This window comes from Lactuca serriola, chromosome 1 (assembly GCF_051521515.1).
Source record: "Lactuca serriola cultivar US96UC23 chromosome 1, Lser_US96UC23_V15, whole genome shotgun sequence".
NCBI classification, from domain to species: domain Eukaryota; kingdom Viridiplantae; phylum Streptophyta; class Magnoliopsida; order Asterales; family Asteraceae; genus Lactuca; species Lactuca serriola.
This window is the reverse complement of record NC_136408.1, coordinates 156653771-156673167: the sequence shown is the minus strand read 5'-3', so window position 1 is coordinate 156673167 and position 19397 is coordinate 156653771. Positions and strand designations below refer to the sequence as shown.

General features: G+C 33.2%; 1 protein-coding gene and 1 pseudogene across 1 annotated transcript; one reads left to right on the top strand and one right to left on the bottom strand.

Annotated features, from left to right (window-relative positions):
* Positions 1-590: 590 nt before the first annotated feature.
* On the bottom strand, positions 591-1744 carry LOC145100399 (flavonol 3-sulfotransferase pseudogene; annotated as a pseudogene).
* Positions 1745-6322: 4578 nt separating this feature from the next.
* On the top strand, positions 6323-15906 carry LOC145063245 (uncharacterized). Its single transcript, XM_079010837.1, has 6 exons — positions 6323-6474; positions 10746-10919; positions 11030-11100; positions 11184-11307; positions 13871-15804; positions 15899-15906. Exons 1-6 carry the CDS (start codon positions 6323-6325, stop codon positions 15904-15906), a joined length of 2463 nt encoding a protein of 820 aa, XP_078866963.1.
* Positions 15907-19397: the final 3491 nt, after the last annotated feature.

Sequence of the window (19397 nt, the reverse complement as noted above, 5' to 3'; positions counted from 1 at the left end):
ATAAAATATTAATATTAAAAAAGTTTTAAAATAATAAAAGTATATGAGTGATTGAAGCCGACACGGTCTCCATTTAGTAAAAGAAAATAGTTGATTTGGTTGATTACAAAAAAAATTATAATTCATTTTTATTGATATAAGAAATCTGCAATAAAAAAATGTGGTGTGGTTATAGTAAACGCCAAATATATATATATATATATATATATATATATATATATATATATATATATATATATATATATATATATATATATATATATATATATATTTTTTTTTTTTTTTTTTTTTTTTTTTTTTTTTTTGGCCACACACAAGAGACGTAACCTACGGCGTGATTAGCTGAGCACGTGAATACATTTATGGCCGAAGTCTAGGTGAACTGATCCATGTACATGCATCATTTTTATTACCTTTAGTACGTAGTGAATACATTAATTAATATATCACCAGATCATCTTGGTCGATTTTAGCAAACATTTTTCTAGAACCAATTCTTCTATTCTCATTTATTTTTATAGTAGAATCTAACAAGATTTTAACCGAAGCATGGAGATATGTATATCATAAAAACAAACATAACAAAATCATTCAAATCTCAAAGAGAGAACGTACGTAAAATAATGAAAAAAATATAGAAGTATCTATATCAAAATAGATGATCAAACATAAAAGTGATCAATTATTGAAAACCAAGCAATTTCAAAGATAGACCGAGATAAAGCACATGCATATCAATATGGAGTGATTTTGAGGCTCTAGTTCATCATCATTTCAGAAGTAAACCAGTTCCACTCATTTTTTCATCGATTAGTTTGTCGATCTTTTCTTTCATGGCATCTGTGAAGTAGTTTTCCCAATCTCCATCCTTGGCCTTCCTAAAAAAGAGTCGACGTTCTAAAACAAAAGCTTCATCCGCTTGATACATCCCACTTTTGTTCAGTTCTAAGTTGCTCAAACTATCAAAACTACACATCTTTATAATATTTTCAAGCACGCCTGCTTTCTCTTCTTCAACTGAAAAAGGACATTCAATAAACTCCGCAAGCCGTTTCACGTTACTCGTAGCATCCTTTTTCAAATCTTCATATTTCAAGAAAAGAAATCTATCCGGCCTTTCCTGGCTTGCTTTCCAGTATTCAAGGATATGATCCCAGTATGGTCCAAAGATTGAAATGCCTCGACAAAAATCGTCAAACGCCTCCTCAAATGGCGCATTTTCTTCCGACAAGTTTACAATTTGTCGAAAGAAATGATAGTAGGAAACTATGACATCTTTTATGTTTCGGTATATGTAGACAATCTTGCAATTTGAAGCTATTACTGATTTTGGCAAAGAAGAGTAAGGAAGGTGCGTACCTAGGAGGGGGAGGTCCGAGGGGTTTTCTTTGAGTTTTTCAAGGTGCAAGTTCTCTAGAAACCGGACGCAATCATGAGGGAAGGTTGTTAGCAATGGGCTCGTTGATGCATGGTCAAACTTTTCTCGGGTTAAAATGGAAAAACTCAAGGCCTTTAGCCAAGTTGTGCCAGTTTTGGGGCAACTACATAATAGTACGTCACCTGGTTGTGCCTCGTAGCTTTGAGCCAAAATTGATTTTTTAGGGAAGTTTTGAGCGTTCCAGGAGCCTTCATACTTGTACAAGGTCGCTCTGCCTTGCAACCAACCATAGGTGTGTTGAGGTAGTGTTTTGTACGTAGAGCTCTTCCATGGCTGAACTTCACCTACTTTTGGTATGGATATGGATGGTTATTTGCTTATTCGTTAATACTCTATTTACTTTTGGTGCGGTCTATGCATCCCCTGCCTTTTACGTTTCTTTATAATCCCTATCTTTATCTTTATTAGTATTTATTATTTATTATTTTTATATTCTAGTATAAAACAAACCATTTGAAATAAAATAATTGAAAATAATCTTTTCGCTCAAACTACATTTGTAACCGAAATAAAGTTTCATATTTCTTAAACCAAATTTTATCCTGTTACAATGTTGATCCATATGGTTTAAGTTTATTACAGCGTTCATATTGTTTGCTTTTTTCTTTGAACGGGCGAAAATGCATTAGCACAAAAAAGAAAAACTTAATTAAACCAGCAGCTCAAGCCTAATTACAAAGAAACAATTGAAATACGAGACATACACCAAAGAGACCAATCACTACGAGAAGACTGGGTGATTTTCAATGGAAATTAGTGATGAAATTTTTCGGTCGGAAAATAGTGACGGAATTCCGATAGAATAGCGACAAAGGTAAAAACCCTGATTTTAGTGACGGAATTTTGACAAAATAGATACAGAAAATTTTACGTTGAAAATCCATCGGTAATTACTAATGGCATACCGACGGATTATAAAGGAAATCTTAACATTATGTTTTCATTTGATATCCGTCGGTAATCACCAAATAATTTTCAACGAAAATCTTATTTTTAGAAAATAATTTCTTTTTAGTATTAGTAAAAGATACTTCAATTATTAATAATAGTCTTAGTATCTAAATAATTCTTTATTTTTATAATTAAAATGATATAATTATTTACCGAAAATTTAGTTCTTCTAATTATTAAAGAATTAGTATTTTTATTATTACTAATAAATAATAAGAAAATAATAAATTACCAACAACAAAATTCTTTTTTTGAAAATAAATCAACGTTTTTTATTAGTAGTAATAAAAATATATTTCAATTATTGTTCATAGTATTTTTCATTATGTATAAATTTTTTTGAAATAATTTAATCCTTGTTATTGTTGTTAATTACTATTTATCATAATTATTAATATTGTATAGTATAGAAATAATAACAATATAATTAAAAACAAAAACAAAGACAACAATAATAACAAAAGTAAAAATACTAATAATTAATAACATTAATATTAATAATAATAATAATAATAATAATAATAATAATAATAATAATAATAATAGGAAAGAAAAAACGTATATTAATAAAAATATAAGTAGTAGTAACAATAATAAAAAATAAAAATTTTAATATATAGTAATTAACATGTATTAAAAGTGTGAAAATTTAAAGCCATAAAAACAAGGTTTGGTGTTCGAAAATTTTAAATTAGAATTAAAATGTTAATTTTGATGGTGTACATGGGTATTCGTACGTATATATTAGTTATAATTTGTCAAATTTATAGTAATTTATGTATTATATAGTTGTGAGAAAAAATAAAGCAGCAAAAACGATGTGTGGTGTTCGGAAAACTTGAAAATAAGAACTCGTCCATCAAAAATCTGTAGGTAACTAGCGACAGAGCAATGAGGAATATTAGCATCCGTCACTAAGACCGACAGATCAGTTCTAATTTTCATGTTTTCAAGCAACATACCTCGTTTTTTCTACTTTATTTTTCTCACAACTATATAATACATCAGCTATTATACATCTACCAAATTATAGCTAATATACACATATATACAACCGTGTACACCTTCAGAACCGACATTTCAATTATAACTTACAAAGTTTCAATCACCAAACATCGTGTTTTCCGATTTAACATTTCTCACACCTTTATTATAAATTAATTACTATACATTTACAAATTTGTAGCTAATATACACATATAAACACCTGTGAACACCATCGAAGTCCCACTACTAATCTTATGTTCTTATATTTAAATACTTATTAATACACAAGATCCCTATGGTGTATACGGTTGTATACACAATATTTGCTATAATTTTTTCAATGTGTGTTAATTGCTGTATAATAAAGGTGTGAGAAACATAAAGCAATAAAAACCATATTTGGTGCTCCAAAACATGAAAAATAGAGTTTAAATGTTGGTTCCCATGGTGTATACAGGTGTACGTACATTTATATTATCTATAATTTGGTAAATATATAGTAAGTGATGTATTATATAGTTGCGATAAAAAATAAAGCGGCAAAAACAAAGTGTGGTGTTCTAAAATCTTCAGAATTAGAACTCATCCCTAAGAAATTCGTTGGTAATTAGAGACTAATATTAGCATCCGTCGCTAATCTTTCGATAATAACGACCGACAGATCAATTCTAATTTTCATGTTTTCAAGCACCATACGTCATTTATTCTACTTTATTTTTCTGTAACCTATATAATATATAAATTACTTAACATTTACCAAATTATAGCTAATATACAGATACGTACAACCGTGTACACCTTCAGAACCGACATTTCAATTCTAATTTTCAAGTTTTCGAACAACAAACGTCCTGTTTTCCGCTTTTATGTTTCTCACACATTTATTATACATTTACCAAATTATAGCTAATATACACATACGTACACTCGTGCACACCAACAAAACCTCGCTACTAATCTTATGCTCCAACATATAAATACTTATTAATACATGGGATCTCGATGTTGTATACGGTTGTGTGTACAATATTTGTTATAATTTGTTCAATGTGTGTTAATTGGTGTATAATAAAGTTGTGATAAAATAAAGCAATTAAAACCATGTTTGTTGCTTGAAAGCTTGAAAAATAGAATCGGAACATTGGTTCCGGTGGTATACACAGGTGTACATATATATGTTTAAGAAAAATAAGCGGAAGCAACGCCGTGTATTGCTAGAAAACTTAATAATTAGAATTGGTCCATCGAAAATCCTTCAATAATTAGCGACTGATTAGCAACAGAATATTCGCATTCGTCGGTAAGTACCCACGGATTTTCGACGGACAAATTCTAATTTTCATGTTTTCGAGCGTCATATGTCGTTTTTTCTGCCTTAGTCTTCTCAAACCTATATAATACATCAATTATTATACATTTACCAAATTATAGCTAATATACACATACAAACAACCGTATACACATTCAGAACTAATGTTTCCATTCTAATTTTCAAGTTTTCAAGCACCAAACGTCGTGTTTTCCAATTTTATTTTTCTTATATATTTATTGTACATCAATTACTATATATACATTTACCAAATTATAGCTAATATACTCATACGAACACCCGAGCACACTATCGAAGCCCCACTACTAATCTTATGGTCTATACGGTTGTATGTACAATATTTTCTATAATTTGTTCAATGTGTGTTAATTGGTGTATAATAAAGGTGTAAGAAAATAAAGCGACAAAAACCATGTTTGTTGCTCGAAAACTTGAAAATTAGAATTGAAACGTTGGTTATAGTGGTGTATACTGGTGTACGTGTGTGTATCTTAGCTATAATTTGGTAAATATGTAATAATTAATGTATTATTTAGGTGTGATAAATAAAAAAGCAAAAACAACAACTTGTGTTGTTCCAAAGCTAGAAAATTAGAACCAATCCATTAGTAATTACCAACATATTTTTCTCGGACCGATTCTAATTTCCATGCTTCTGAGCACCATGCGTTGTTTTACTATTTTATTTTTCATGTACCTATATAATATATCAATTACGATATATTTACCAAATTATAGCTAACATACACGTACATACAACCGTGTAAATATTTGGAACCGACGTTTCAATTCTAATTTTCACGTTTTCGAGCTCCAAACGTCGTGTTTGCCTCTCTTATGTTTCTCATACATTTATTATACACCACTTACTATAAATTTTCCAAATTATGGCAAATATACACGTACAAACACCCGAGCACACCATCCTAGGCAAGTTACCTTACTAATCTTATACTCTAACATTTAAATACTTATTAATACATAGATCCTGATGGTGTATATTGTTGTATGTACAATATTTGCTATAGTTTGTTCGATGTGTGTTAATTTGTGTATAATAAAGTTGTGGGAAAATAAAGCGATAAAAACCATGTTTGTTGCTCGAAAACTTGAAAATTAGAATTGAAATGTTGGTTTTTGTGTTGTTCACGGGTGTACGTATTTGTATATTTGCTATAATTTGGTATATATACATATTAATTAATGTAATATATAAGTGTGAGAAAATTAAGAGGAAAAACAGTGTCTATTGCTCGAAAACTGGAAAATTAGAACTGGTCTTTCGGAATTCTCTTGGCAATTAGTGACCGATTAGCGACGGATTAGCATCCGTCGATAATTTTCGGCGGATTTCTGAGGGACCGATTTTAGTTTTCATGTTTTTGAACCGATTCTAGTTTTCTTGTTTTTGTGCACCATACTTCGTTTTTTCTGTTTTATTTTTCTGAGATCTATATAATACATCAATTACTATCAATTTATCAAATTATAGCTAATATACACATTGTAATCAATTTAGGATTCCTAGAAAGATACTATAAATATTGTCAATTCCGGGTTCTTAGCTTCGGTTTTGGATCCATAGTCTCATATCAGAGCGGTCAATTTTGATAACAATGAAAAACAACACCATCGAGATCAACACGTTGGAAGCTACAGTGTCGAAACTAGGGGAGGATTTTGAAGCTACCAGGCAAGAAAACATCCAGCAGTTCAGCGACATCTTGAAGGCTATTGGGAATCTCACGACGGCTATGGAAGGACACAAGTTAAACAAAGGACCTGTGTTTGAATTCTGAAGATGATGTATCGGGGTGGAAACCTCCCAAAAACAACGACCGGAACAAGGTAGTGGTGAGATTCAGCAGGAAGTGTGTATGAACGACTTCTGACGATTCAGCAGGAAGGAACGGCTTGTGATTACGTTTGTCTCTTTGAACAGTTAGCAGGACAGTTGACCGACATACCAAAAAAGGTTCTAGAAGGAAATTTCGTCAAGGAGATAAAGCCATAATTACGTTCTATAGTAAGAATTATGGAACCCGAGAGCCTAGCCAGAGCCATGTGAATCACTATAATGTTGGATGATAATAAAGCTACAGGAGGCGCCAAGATGGAGGAGGCACAAATTAATCCACACGGAAGAAGTAACAACGGGCCAACACATCAGTCATACTCATCACCGGCGACAACCTCAACGATCACAAGTGACAAGAAGTACACCACTAGTTTTGGAAATCAATTTAAATAACTGACTGAGGCGGAATTTGTTGAGAAAAAAGCTAAAGGAATATGATTCTGATGTGATGGAAGTTCACACCGGGAAATCGTTGCCCTGTAAAACCCTTCAAGTCTTTATAGTTGACAGCGAGGAAAGCGAGAACGAGGAAGAAGAAGAAGCGGAGCATGCACATGCTCAAACGGTGGAGGTATCCCTCAACTCGGTTAGTGGGCTCACACCCTCACAAACAATGAAGATTAAAGGTGATATATGGGTGGGGTGCAAGTTCTCGTGTTGATAGACCCACCCACAACTTTATCTCAAAACAGGTGGTACGGGAGCTAGGAATGGAAACTTTGAATACTGTGTCGGTATGAGTAAGGCTCAGGAATGGCATGATGGAACAAAGTAGAGGAACATGTCTGGGGTAGTCCTTAACCTACCCGAGTTACAGATTATAGAAGATTTCTACCCATTTATGTTAGGAGGATTTGATATTATTTTGGGTATTAAATGACTATCGGTTTATGAGCCAAAAGTGGCATCCTTACCTAATAGGATACAAGTTTGTGGTTCGTACGGATCAAATAAGTTTGAAGTATTTCCATAAACAACACACAGTGACTGATGACCATCAAAAGTGGCTATCAAAATTATTAGGGTACAATTTCGAAATTTTTTACAAGCCAGGTAAATGAAACAATTTCTCCGATGCATTATCTTGTAAAAATACCGTTCCAACGCTTAATACGTTAACAACTACTAGTGGTTTTGATTGTAGTGAATTATGGAAGGCGTTGGATAGCCTGGTGTTGCCGTGAGGATCTTTGTGGATTCCAAAATTGTTCACTGAGTTCCATAGAGGTGTTGTAGGAGATCATTCCGGTTCGCATAAGATATCAGAGGATGGCAAGAGAAGTTAATTCAGTAGGTATCAGGGCCGATGTCACAAGATTGGTGGCGGAATGTGAGTGTGTAAACCGTACAAGTATTCAGCACCAGCAAGGATGGAATTACCGTCATCGGTGTCAGAGATAAACATGGACTTTATTGATGGGTTACCAAGGTCAGAAGGTTAAACGTTCATTTTTGTCATAGTTTGTCCCATTGAAGCATCCGTACACAACTGTAACTGTGGCTTCGGCTTTCCTACGAGAGGAGGTCCGTTTACATATGGAGTACTCGAGTCGATAGTGTCAGATCATGATAAAGTTTTTTTGAGTCAATTCTAGAAGGAGTTGTTCCGTTTGCAAGGTACTACGCTAAAGCGCATCACGGCTTACCACCCCCAAATGGACTGGCAGACTAAATTCATTATTTTTTGTCTTGAGACCTACTTGTTTTGCTTTGTTAGTGACTTGCCAACTCGGTGGGTTAAATGATTGTCTTGGGCAGAGTACTACTATATTACTTCCTTTCATACATCAGCTCATGCCACCCCATTTTGTATCTTATATGATCGGGATCCTCCACAGTTGCTTTATTATGGAAGCTTGGGAACTCCAGTTAATGATGTGGATGCATATTTGGAGGGCTAGGATTAGATATTAAAGGAATTGCGAGGCCACCTGTTTCGAGCGCAATAGTTAATGAATACTACTATTGATCGTAGTTGGCGTGAGGTTGAATTTAATGTAGGTGACCGGGTATAACTGAACTTAAAACCGTATCGACAATGCTCGGTAGCTCGCCGTCGCAATGAAAAGCTTGCTCCGTGTTATTTTGGTCCGTTTGCTGTTCTACAGAGGATTGGTAAGGTGGCTTATCGCTTGAAGTTACCGCATAATACTCGTATATATCCAGTTTTTTATGTGTCTCATCAATTACGGAAATCATTGGGTAATAGGGTCGTGGCTCCTATGTTACCTCCCATGTTGACACACAAAGTGGAAGTATTGTTATACCCGGAGCCTGTGGAGGGAGTTCGTGAGGATACTGTTGGCCGTGAGGTTTTAATCCGTTGGAAGGAAATACCTGATTATGAAGCTACATGGGAACCGTGGGAGGAATTGGACCATTAGTTTCCAGAATAACACCTTGCGGACAAGGTGGGTGTTTGGGAGGGGAGTAATGATACGCCCCGAAGGTTTCATAGGATCTACGAAAGACGCCAATTAGATTGATATGGAGTAGTTTGCCAGCTTAGTTTATTTAGATTAATTATTTAAATATGTTGGGATACGTTTTCATTAAATTAGGATTTATCTTTAACCTATTGAGCAAGTTAGGTATTTGAGTTATTTTAGGATTCCTAGCAAGATACTATATATAAATATGGTACTCTATTGTTTGTTTTTCTTTTACACGATTAATAAAAGTCACAGACTACTTTGGAGTACCCCTATAAATACAACCAAATATTGGTTCTGCTATGTAAAGTTCTAGTTGGAGTATCTACTTGTAGAGAGGGCGATAAAGCTGCTAAGCGACCATTGAACTCATTGAAGTATACTTACAAGAGGAAGGGTAGAAAAGAAAATTCGCCAAGACAAATTGACACGTAATTTGTTTAAGGGTAATTCTGGTAATTTAATTATTTATGTTGGTTAGAAGTAGGGGTGTTCAAAACTGGATATCCGAATTTCGGATATCCGAAAATTCGGATAGTTGATTTTTGATATCCGAATCCGTATCCGAAATTTCGGATATGCGAAAGTTCGGATACGGATTCGGATATTAAACCGGATATCCGAATTTCATTAATTTTAAATAAATATCCACATCTAAACATCCGATTTGTAAAATCACCTCAACTCTTAAAATTAATAATATCAACTATGTTAAATCTTGCAACATATATGGATATCGATAGCAACAAATAAATATATGTAGGATTTACTTAATAGTTTTTGATTATAAGCCAATGAACCAGGATTATAACAAACAAATATATAACAATTGTAAATGGAAAGGTTTGCAATAAAAGTTTGCAAAGAATGGTCACGAAAAAGTTGAAAATGGTGGGGAACATTAGTCCATTAAGCATGTCAATGTTTCTAATTTCTCATTTTAAAATATTAAAAATAAAGAATTTTTTTTTTTCGGATATTAGATATCCGAAACTTTATAAATTCACTATCCGTATCCGAATCCGAAAAACCGGAAATCTGAAATTCGGATATCCGAAATTTCGGATATTTTCGGATCGGATATTTCGGATGTGGATATTTTTGAACACCCCTAGTTAGAAGATCTCTTTTATGGGAGTAGGTTAGTTTTGATCATCGTTTTTCAATTGAAATCTTAAGCCGAACATACACTAGCATCTCGAAGGTCTAGTGAGGTCCTTTTTTATGTTCTTCTTGTATTATTTTTTGGCTTCAATCATTTAATCTCACTATTCTTCTCTCTTTTTATAGCATCCTTTAATCATTCTTAAGGTCCTAGAATTCAGTTCAAAGCAGGTATTGGTGTTAGAGCATTGCTCTTGGCAATGTTTCTCAAAGAGTGGATGTGTTGGAAGAAATAATAGAAGGGGTTTGTGGTTCAATCCTGGAGATTCAGCAAGGCATGAGCAAATAAATGAGTCAGCAGATGTAGACTTTTACCGATAAGATGATGAATTAGAACATATGGGTAAAGATGTAGTGGATCTTTGGTTCTTTAATGACCTTCCTACTATTATTAATAGATCTTTTTAATCAATTGTATTCCTTTCTGCTTGTGTCTTTTAGTGTAGATGGTTGATAATGTATTTCACCCGAAGTTCCCAGCTTGACTGCACAACATCCCCTGATGACTTTCCGTACTGATTATAATTGTTTTACTCTGATGTTGGAATAATACATTTTATTCACTACAAGAAATATAACCTTTAGCGGCGACACTATTAGCGGCGACAAGGGGCTTTACCGGCGACTCAACCTAGAGTCGCCGGTAAAGCCCCTTGTCGCCGCTAATAGTGTCGCCGCTAAAGGGTTGTCACCCGAATCCGCACTTTCCCCCTCTATTGCATCTGAACCGTTCGATGAGATATACAATCCAACGGGTGGGTGCGTTATCCGGTCTAACCTAATACCGGCGACACAAATGTCGCCGCTAAAACTCCTAAAAAGTCACCGCTAATAGTCTAATAAAAATGACGCGGTATCCTTCCCTCCAGTTTGTCGCCGCTATTACTAATTGTCGCCGGTATTGACCCTAGCGTCGCCGCTAAAGGTGTCGCCGCTATTGGTCATCGCAGATAAAAAAAAAAACGCACGCAGATTTCTCCCTTCTTCATATTCCTTTCTGTTTGCTTCCAATTTCCTTCACAGTATCGTCGATTTCTTCTTCAATCTCCTTCTTTCAAGCAAATTTCTCCCCTCATTGTTCCAAGCAAGTGTCTCTAAGTGTGGTTAAAGTTTTGGGATCAATTTCTACCTCCATTGTTGAAGAAAGGTAAGTTTTATTTTGATGATTTCATTTTTATGTTGTATGAATTTCGATTTGTAGCTTTATGTAGTGATTGAATGATAATAAATTGCTCATATTCTTTGTTTTTGGTGGTGTTGTTTTGGATTAGAAGCATTGTTCCAAGCAAGTGGTTAAAGCTTTGGGATCAATTTCTAGGTAGCTCCATTTCTTGAAGAAAGGTAAGTTTTTTTTGATGATTTCATTTTTATTTTGTATGAATTTCTTGTTTTTGGTGGTATTGTTTTGGATTAGAAGCAAGTTATTCAATTTTTTGTTTGTGGTTATTTAATTGCAATTAGTTGTATAGCTTCAGGTTGTATTTATATGTGAAATTATGTGATAATTGTCATATGTGAAAATTGGATTGTATATTTTGTATTTGTTTGAATATATGTGAATTTGGTATATATATTCCAATGTATGTGTGTTTGATGTATATGTGGTATATTAGTAGAAATTATATGTATTTGTTATAAGTAGAATGTTATTGTGTGTATGTGAATGTATGTATGTTGGTTGTAAATGTGATATATGATTGTGAAACTTTTGTATTTGGTATAAATAGGATGTTATTATGTATATATGTGAAATTATGTGTATTTGGTTTAAATAGGATGTTATTTTGTATGTATTTGTATTTGGTGTATATGTGGTATATGTATGTAAAAGTATGTGAATTTCACCTTCTTATGTATTATGTAAAAGTATGTGGTTTTCTTATAAGTAGGATGCTATAATTGAAAAAAAAAATACATTATTTTTATAAATTGAAAAAAAAAATACAAAAAAAAACTATAAAATTGTTTAAAAACTTATATACAAAAACTAGAAAGCTTCTAGTTTTTACCCAAGCTAACTCCAAATTAATTAACCAATAAGTTATATAGTTAACTTATAATTGGAAAAAAAAACACAAAAAAAATTATAAAATTCTTTAAAAACTTATATACATTTTAATCTCGACGGTAAAAAAAACAACACAACAACATAATACGTATGTAAAAGTATGTGGTTTTCTTATAAGTAGGATGCTATAAATGAAAAAAAAATAAAAATACATTATTTTTATAAATTGAAAAAAAAACACAAAAAAAAAACTATAAAATTGTTTAAAAACTTATATACAAAAACTAGAAAGCTTATAGTTTTTACCCAAGCTAACTCCAAATTAATTAATCAATAAGTTATATAGTTAACTTATAATTGGAAAAAAAAACACAAAAAAAATTATAAAATTCTTTAAAACTTATATACATTTTAATCTCGACGGTAAAAAAAACAACACAACAACATAATACGTATGTAAAAGTATGTGGTTTTCTTATAAGTAGGATGCTATAAATGAAAAAAAAATAAAAATACATTATTTTTATAAATTGAAAAAAAAAACACAAAAAAAAACTATAAAATTGTTTAAAAACTTATATACAAAAACTAGAAAGCTTCTAGTTTTTACCCAAGCTAACTCCAAATTAATTAACCAATAAGTTATATAGTTAACTTATAATTGGAAAAAAAACACAAAAAAAATTATAAAATTCTTTTAAAAACTTATATACATTTTAATCTCGACGGTAAAAAAAACAACACAACAACATAATACGTATGTAAAAGTATGTGGTTTTCTTATAAGTAGGATGCTATAAATGAAAAAAAAAATACATTATTTTTATAAATTGAAAAAAAAAAACACAAAAAAAACTATAAAATTGTTTAAAAACTTATATACAAAAACTAGAAAGCTTATAGTTTTTACCCAAGCTAACTCCAAATTAATTAACCAATAAGTTATATAGTTAACTTATAATTGGAAAAAAAACACAAAAAAAATTATAAAATTCTTTAAAAACTTATATACATTTTAATCTCGACGGTAAAAAAAACAACACAACAACATAATACGTATGTAAATGTATGTGGTTTTCTTATAAGTAGGATGCTATAAATGAAAAAAAAATACATTATTTTTATAAATTGAAAAAAAAAACACAAAAAAAAACTATAAAATTGTTTAAAAACTTATATACAAAAACTAGAAAGCTTCTAGTTTTTACCCAAGCTAACTCCAAATTAATTAACCAATAAGTTATATAGTTAACTTATAATTGGAAAAAAAACACAAAAAAAATTATAAAATTCTTTAAAAAACTTATATACATTTTAATCTCGACGGTAAAAAAAACAACACAACAACATAATACGTATGTAAAAGTATGTAGTTTTCTTATAAGTAGGATGCTATAATTGAAAAAAAAAATAAAAATACATTATTTTTATAAATTGAAAAAAAAACACAAAAAAAAAACTATAAAATTGTTTAAAAACTTATATACAAAAACTAGAAAGCTTCTAGTTTTTACCCAAGCTAACTTACAAGTAATTTTAATTAAAATTAATTAAAAAAATGCATAAATAAAAATTTTTAATTTATTTTTTTCATTTCTTTATTACTTAATTTTTGTATTATTTTAGATGTAAAAAAAATGTGGATTGAAAAAAACAATGCTAATTCTGTATACTAAACTCTAAACCCAAAATTATGTTTCAGCAACAACATGTCTATTGATAAAAGCTGGACTACTAATCCATATCGAAACCATCCCGAGTTCCAAACAGGACTCAAAGCTTTTATTGAGAAGTCGAAGTTGCACCTTGATAGTAATGGTAAAATCAGATGTGCGTGTGAAAAATGTGATAACCGTTACTTCAAGTACCCGACTGTAGTTGAACGCCATATATTTATAAATGGTTTCAGTAAGGCGTACAAAATTTGGATCTATCATGGTGAATCTTTTATTACTCCCGTCGTCTTGCCAAGTAACGAAATGGCCGATTTAATCGACGATGTGATGTGGGAGTCGAGAGAAAATGATACCAACCTCGATGAAGGAACCTCGAATACAAGGGGTAGCGGTGTGGATGATGATTTTGCACAGTTGTTGGAAGAAATGGAAACTCAATTGTATACTGGTTGCATCTTTTCTTCCCTTGAGTTTCTAGCAAAGTTAATGCATATCAAGGTGAACAACAAATGGACTGATAGTTCATTTGATCAACTCCTTGAGCTCTTGCAATTAGCATTTCCCAAAGGCAACAAGGTTCCCCTTTCACATTATCTAGCCAAAAAGAAACTAAAGTCTATTGGCCTGGGGTATGAGTCGATACATGTGTGTAAAAACGATTGTTGTCTCTTTTGGAAAGAACATGATTCATTGCAAGTTTGTCCCGTTTGTAAAGAGAGCCGATGGATCGATAAAAACACCAAGGGTAAGAAAGTACCTCATAAGGTGTTACGGTACTTTCCTGTGACCCCTAGACTACGACGTTTATATTGTTCGAGGCACACTGCCAAAAATATGATTTGGCATAGTACCAGACATTCAGAAGATGGTGTGATGATTCATCCTGTTGATGGGGAACATTGGCAAGATTTTGATAAAAAATACCCCGACTTCTCGAGTGAACCCCGTAACGTACGCCTAGGTCTTTCAGCTGACGGTTTCAATCCATTTGGAAACATGTGTAATCCACATAGCACATGGCTGGTCATACTCACCACATACAATCTGCCACCCTGGCTTTGTATGAAAGAGTCATCATTCATGTTGACTTTGTTGATTCCAGGACCGAAAGCTCCAGGTAAGGATATGGATGTTTTCCTTAGACCGTTGGTGGAAGAGCTTAAACATTTGTGGAACTCAGGCGTACGTATTAAAGATGCGGCGACAAACACATTCTTCACGATGAGAGCTATGTTGTTGTGGACAATAAACGATTGGCCAGCTCGTAGTAGTTTATCGGGTTGGAGTGGGCAAGGGTATAGAGCATGTGCTACTTGCAATGAAGACACTCCTTCGTACCGTGCAACAAACAAAGTCGTATATATCGGTCATCGTCGTTTCCTAGATGCTAATGATCCGTTAAGAAAGAGGTTGGACTTTAATGGGATGGAAGAGACAAGACCCGCTCCGAGACACTTTAATAATGATGACATACAAGAGCAACTAGGTCGTCTACTAACTCGTAAACCGGGTAAACATCCTGAGCATGGAGGCGGGGAGCCAAAGCGGCAAGATTATGAGTTGAACTGGTCGAAACGAAGCATTTTCTTCGAACTCGAGTATTGGTCTTCTCTACAGTTGAAACACAACATAGATGTCATGCATGTCCAGAAAAATGTGGACGAGAGTTTGTTAGGTACTCTCCTAATGAACGATAAAAGCAAAGACACATCAAATGCACGAGAGGACTTAAGAATTCTAAACATTCGGAGAAATGAATGGTTGCAAAAAAATGGTGACAAGTTTCATAGACCCCAGGCAAGATACTCTTTCACGAAATCTAGTCGACAACTCTTTTGTCAATTTATAAAAGAGGTTAAGCTGCCGGATGGGTTTGGTTCTAACATTAGTAAGAAAGTGAACGATATCAATACTAACATTATTGGGTTGAAATCGCATGACCACCACATTCTTATTCAACGTTTGATACCGATTGGAGTAAGAGGGTTGTTAGACAAAGATACTTATACACCTATTGTAGACCTTTGTACATTTTTCAAGCAACTTTGTTCTAGAACATTGAAGGTGGAGGATATGAGGAAAGCAAAAGTAGACATTATTGCAATCTTGTGCAAGTTAGAATTGATTTATCCTCCGGCGTTTTTTGACATTATGGTTCATTTACTTTTGCATTTACCTGATGAAGCAATTGCTGGAGGCCCGGTTTGTATGAGATGGATGTTTCCATTCGAGAGATATATGAAAAAACTAAAAAACTATGTCAGAAACAAGGCGAAGCCAGAAGGTTCTATTGCTGAGGGTTATGTTGCTGAAGAAGCTTTATCATTTTGTTCAATGTACCTTCGAGATGTAGAGAATCGTCCGGAAAGAAATGTAGATGTTGTCATTGAAAAAACCAAGTTTTGGATGTTTGAGTCTAAATGTCTACCGATCAGCAAAACTCAAATCAAAACTCTTAATTTAACGGAAATGCATAACATGGAATGGTTTGTATTGAATAGTTGTGAAGAAGTCAGACAGTATATCAAGTAATTAATCTTATCTCTAACTTTCATTCTTAATTTTTTATTTTATCTTTTTAAATCTATATCTTTTGGTCATCAACATAGGAAATTCAAATCTGAGCATCCCCAAAGTGATGAAAAGAGAGAATTCCGTAATTGGTTTCGTGAAAAGGTAATATAAATTAATAAACAAATTTTTTTCATTGATCTAACGAATACATAATACATATTAATTTATAATTGTTAGGTTCATCAAATGAAAATAGAAAAATCTCCAGAATTCCACGAAGAGTTGTCGGTTCTTGCAATGGGCCCGCAAATGAATGCCTATTCTTACACCGCATGCATAGTCAATGGTGTTAGGTTTATGGTACTTAGTCGTGACACACAACGTACAACACAAAACTCTGGGGTTTTAGCGGTGGGTGAGAAAGGCGAGAAGTATTATGGCCAGTTAGAAGAGATTATAGAGTTGAGGTATACACATGATTATTCAACTGTACTATTTCGTTGCAAGTGGTTTGATACTCGAACAGGAGTTATTTCTAGTGATAGTTTCACCAGTATCGACACACGACGCGAAGCATACAAAGATGATCAACTCATATATGCGTCACAAGCCAAACAAGTGTTCTACATCAGAGAGCCAAACAATAACCATCGGTGTGTTGTCGAGCATGTTAATCATCGAAGTATTTGGGATCTACCATCGAACGATGACCTTGTTCAAAATGTTGACAATGTCTCACACGAAAATGTAGACGATGTCGATGTACTTCAAAATATCTCTTCATCCGATGCTCCACTTTTTATCGATTTCAGCATGTACTTTCAAAACATTCCTAGAGTCATTGTTGATGTAGAAAGTGCATCTGAAGTTCCTCCGCCAACTGGTAGAGTCAATGATGTTTCTGATTGCGATACTGATTACGATGACACCGATTCTGACTATGATACCGAAGAAGACACTGAAGGATATGAGGAAGATTCTGATTAGAATAGTTCTTATGTAATATGTATTTGTAATATGTGTTTGTAATATGAACTGTATTTGGATTTCTAGTTTAAATGGAAATGTTTATTCCTATCTAAATGTTTATTTCTATCTAAATGTTTATTTCTATGTAATGTGTATCTATAATAAAAATTGTATTTGTATATCTTATAATTTTTCAGGAAATGATGAGAGTGTGGCTGTTGTTTATGTTTACCATGGCTGCTGTCATGGGTCGTGGACATGGGGGAGACGGAGCTGAGGACCCACCTTTCCCAGGTGGTAGAGGTCCTGGCCAGCACGAGCAAGACGGTAAGTCTTATCATGAATTTTTATTTACTATTTTTGTTCAATTATCATAAATTAAATGTCGTTTCTAATAATTTTTAATTACATTTGTAGTTGAGGGACGTGCCCGAAGGAAAGCTCGAGGAAAAGCAAAAAATATAAAGCTTGAAAAAGCAATCTTGCAGAACCAGGGGAAACCAATAGCCATGCAATTTGATAGGGATATCACATTTAATCCCGTAGGAGAGGCGGGAGACATGTTTTCCCGAGACGTTAGGAAAACAATGTGGCAGATGGTCCCTTTCGACAAATGGAGTTGGAAAAGAGTTTCCCCTGATATAAAGGATACTGTATTACAACATTTAGCGGTAATTATTTATTTAAATATATTTTATAGGTTTAACTATAATTGTTTCTTACTTGGTTAACTTTTTTTTTTTATTGTAGACAAAGTTTGATCTCAATCAAATGTACCAGGATGCACAAGCTACTTTATTGACAGAGAGTTTTCAAGCAGCCTTGTTAAAAGGTTTTCGAGAGCGTAAAGCCGACGCAAAAGAATATTTCAAGATGGTCGGAGGGTATGAAGATATCCCGAGAGCATTGGCAAATCCTCCGGATGGTATGCTTATTGATAACTGGGAGAAGACAGTTGAGTATTTTCAAACTGACGAACACAAAATTGCTTCAGAAAGGAACACAAAAATCCGTGAAAAGCAAACAATTGTGAATCGTGGGGGTTCGAGCTCGTATAGCAGTACTTGCTATAAGAAGGTACCGTACGATACATGTAATTATTTATTTAAAATATAATATAATTTTTAAACTTAAACAGAACCTTAAGAGAGTGGAAACATTTCGCAAAGCTCATACCGATAAGAATGGTGTATTTGTTACTGCTGAATCGGAACAACAATATGTAAGTATTTAATTATAATTTTATCATATATTTAAATGTTTATTTATACTTAATTGTTACTCACTTTTGGGAGTTACAGAATCGGTTAGTTGAAGAGCTGCTAGAACAAACTCAAGGTGAAAGTGAGTTTACGCCAACTCAAGAAAGAGCTACGTTCGAGAAAGTATTAGGAGAGCGACGTGGCCACATTAGAGGCATTGGCCGCAAACCTTCTGGTCTCCCGCCGATTCCACAACCTTCGCAACCATCACAACCACCATCACAACCATCACAGGTAAAATAGCAATCTACTTTAGCATCGTAAAATGCATGTTGATTTGGTAGTTTTGGTTTTGTGGTGGTTATTTGCTAAAAAGTTTGGTAATTTGGTTTTTGTCCCAAGTGCAAAATATAGCAATGTACTTTGGTTTTCTATCTTACTTTAAAAATAACAATGTATTTTGATAGTTTTTGTTTATGTTTGACGATCTAACTTATAAGTTTATATATATTGTTATTAATTATGTAGTTGGAAAATCTTCGTGCAATGCTCGCCGACCCGGCATGTAGGGATGAGCTTTATTCGTTTTTTCAATCCCAAAATAATCAAGGAAACGATGGGAACGGCGATGAGGGTATGTAAGAATGAGTTTTATTTGCATATGTTGTCTCGTTTTGCTACTTAGTAGATTGTAAAAATTTTGTTGTTTTGCTACTCGGATAGTATGACTTTTGATATTTAATTGTATTTTGGATGTTTGTTTGTAATAGGATGTTTGTTTGACACTATTATGTTTGATATTTAATAGGATGTTTGTTTTGTAATTAGCGTCGACACTATTGGTTTTGATATTTAATCGAATATTGTT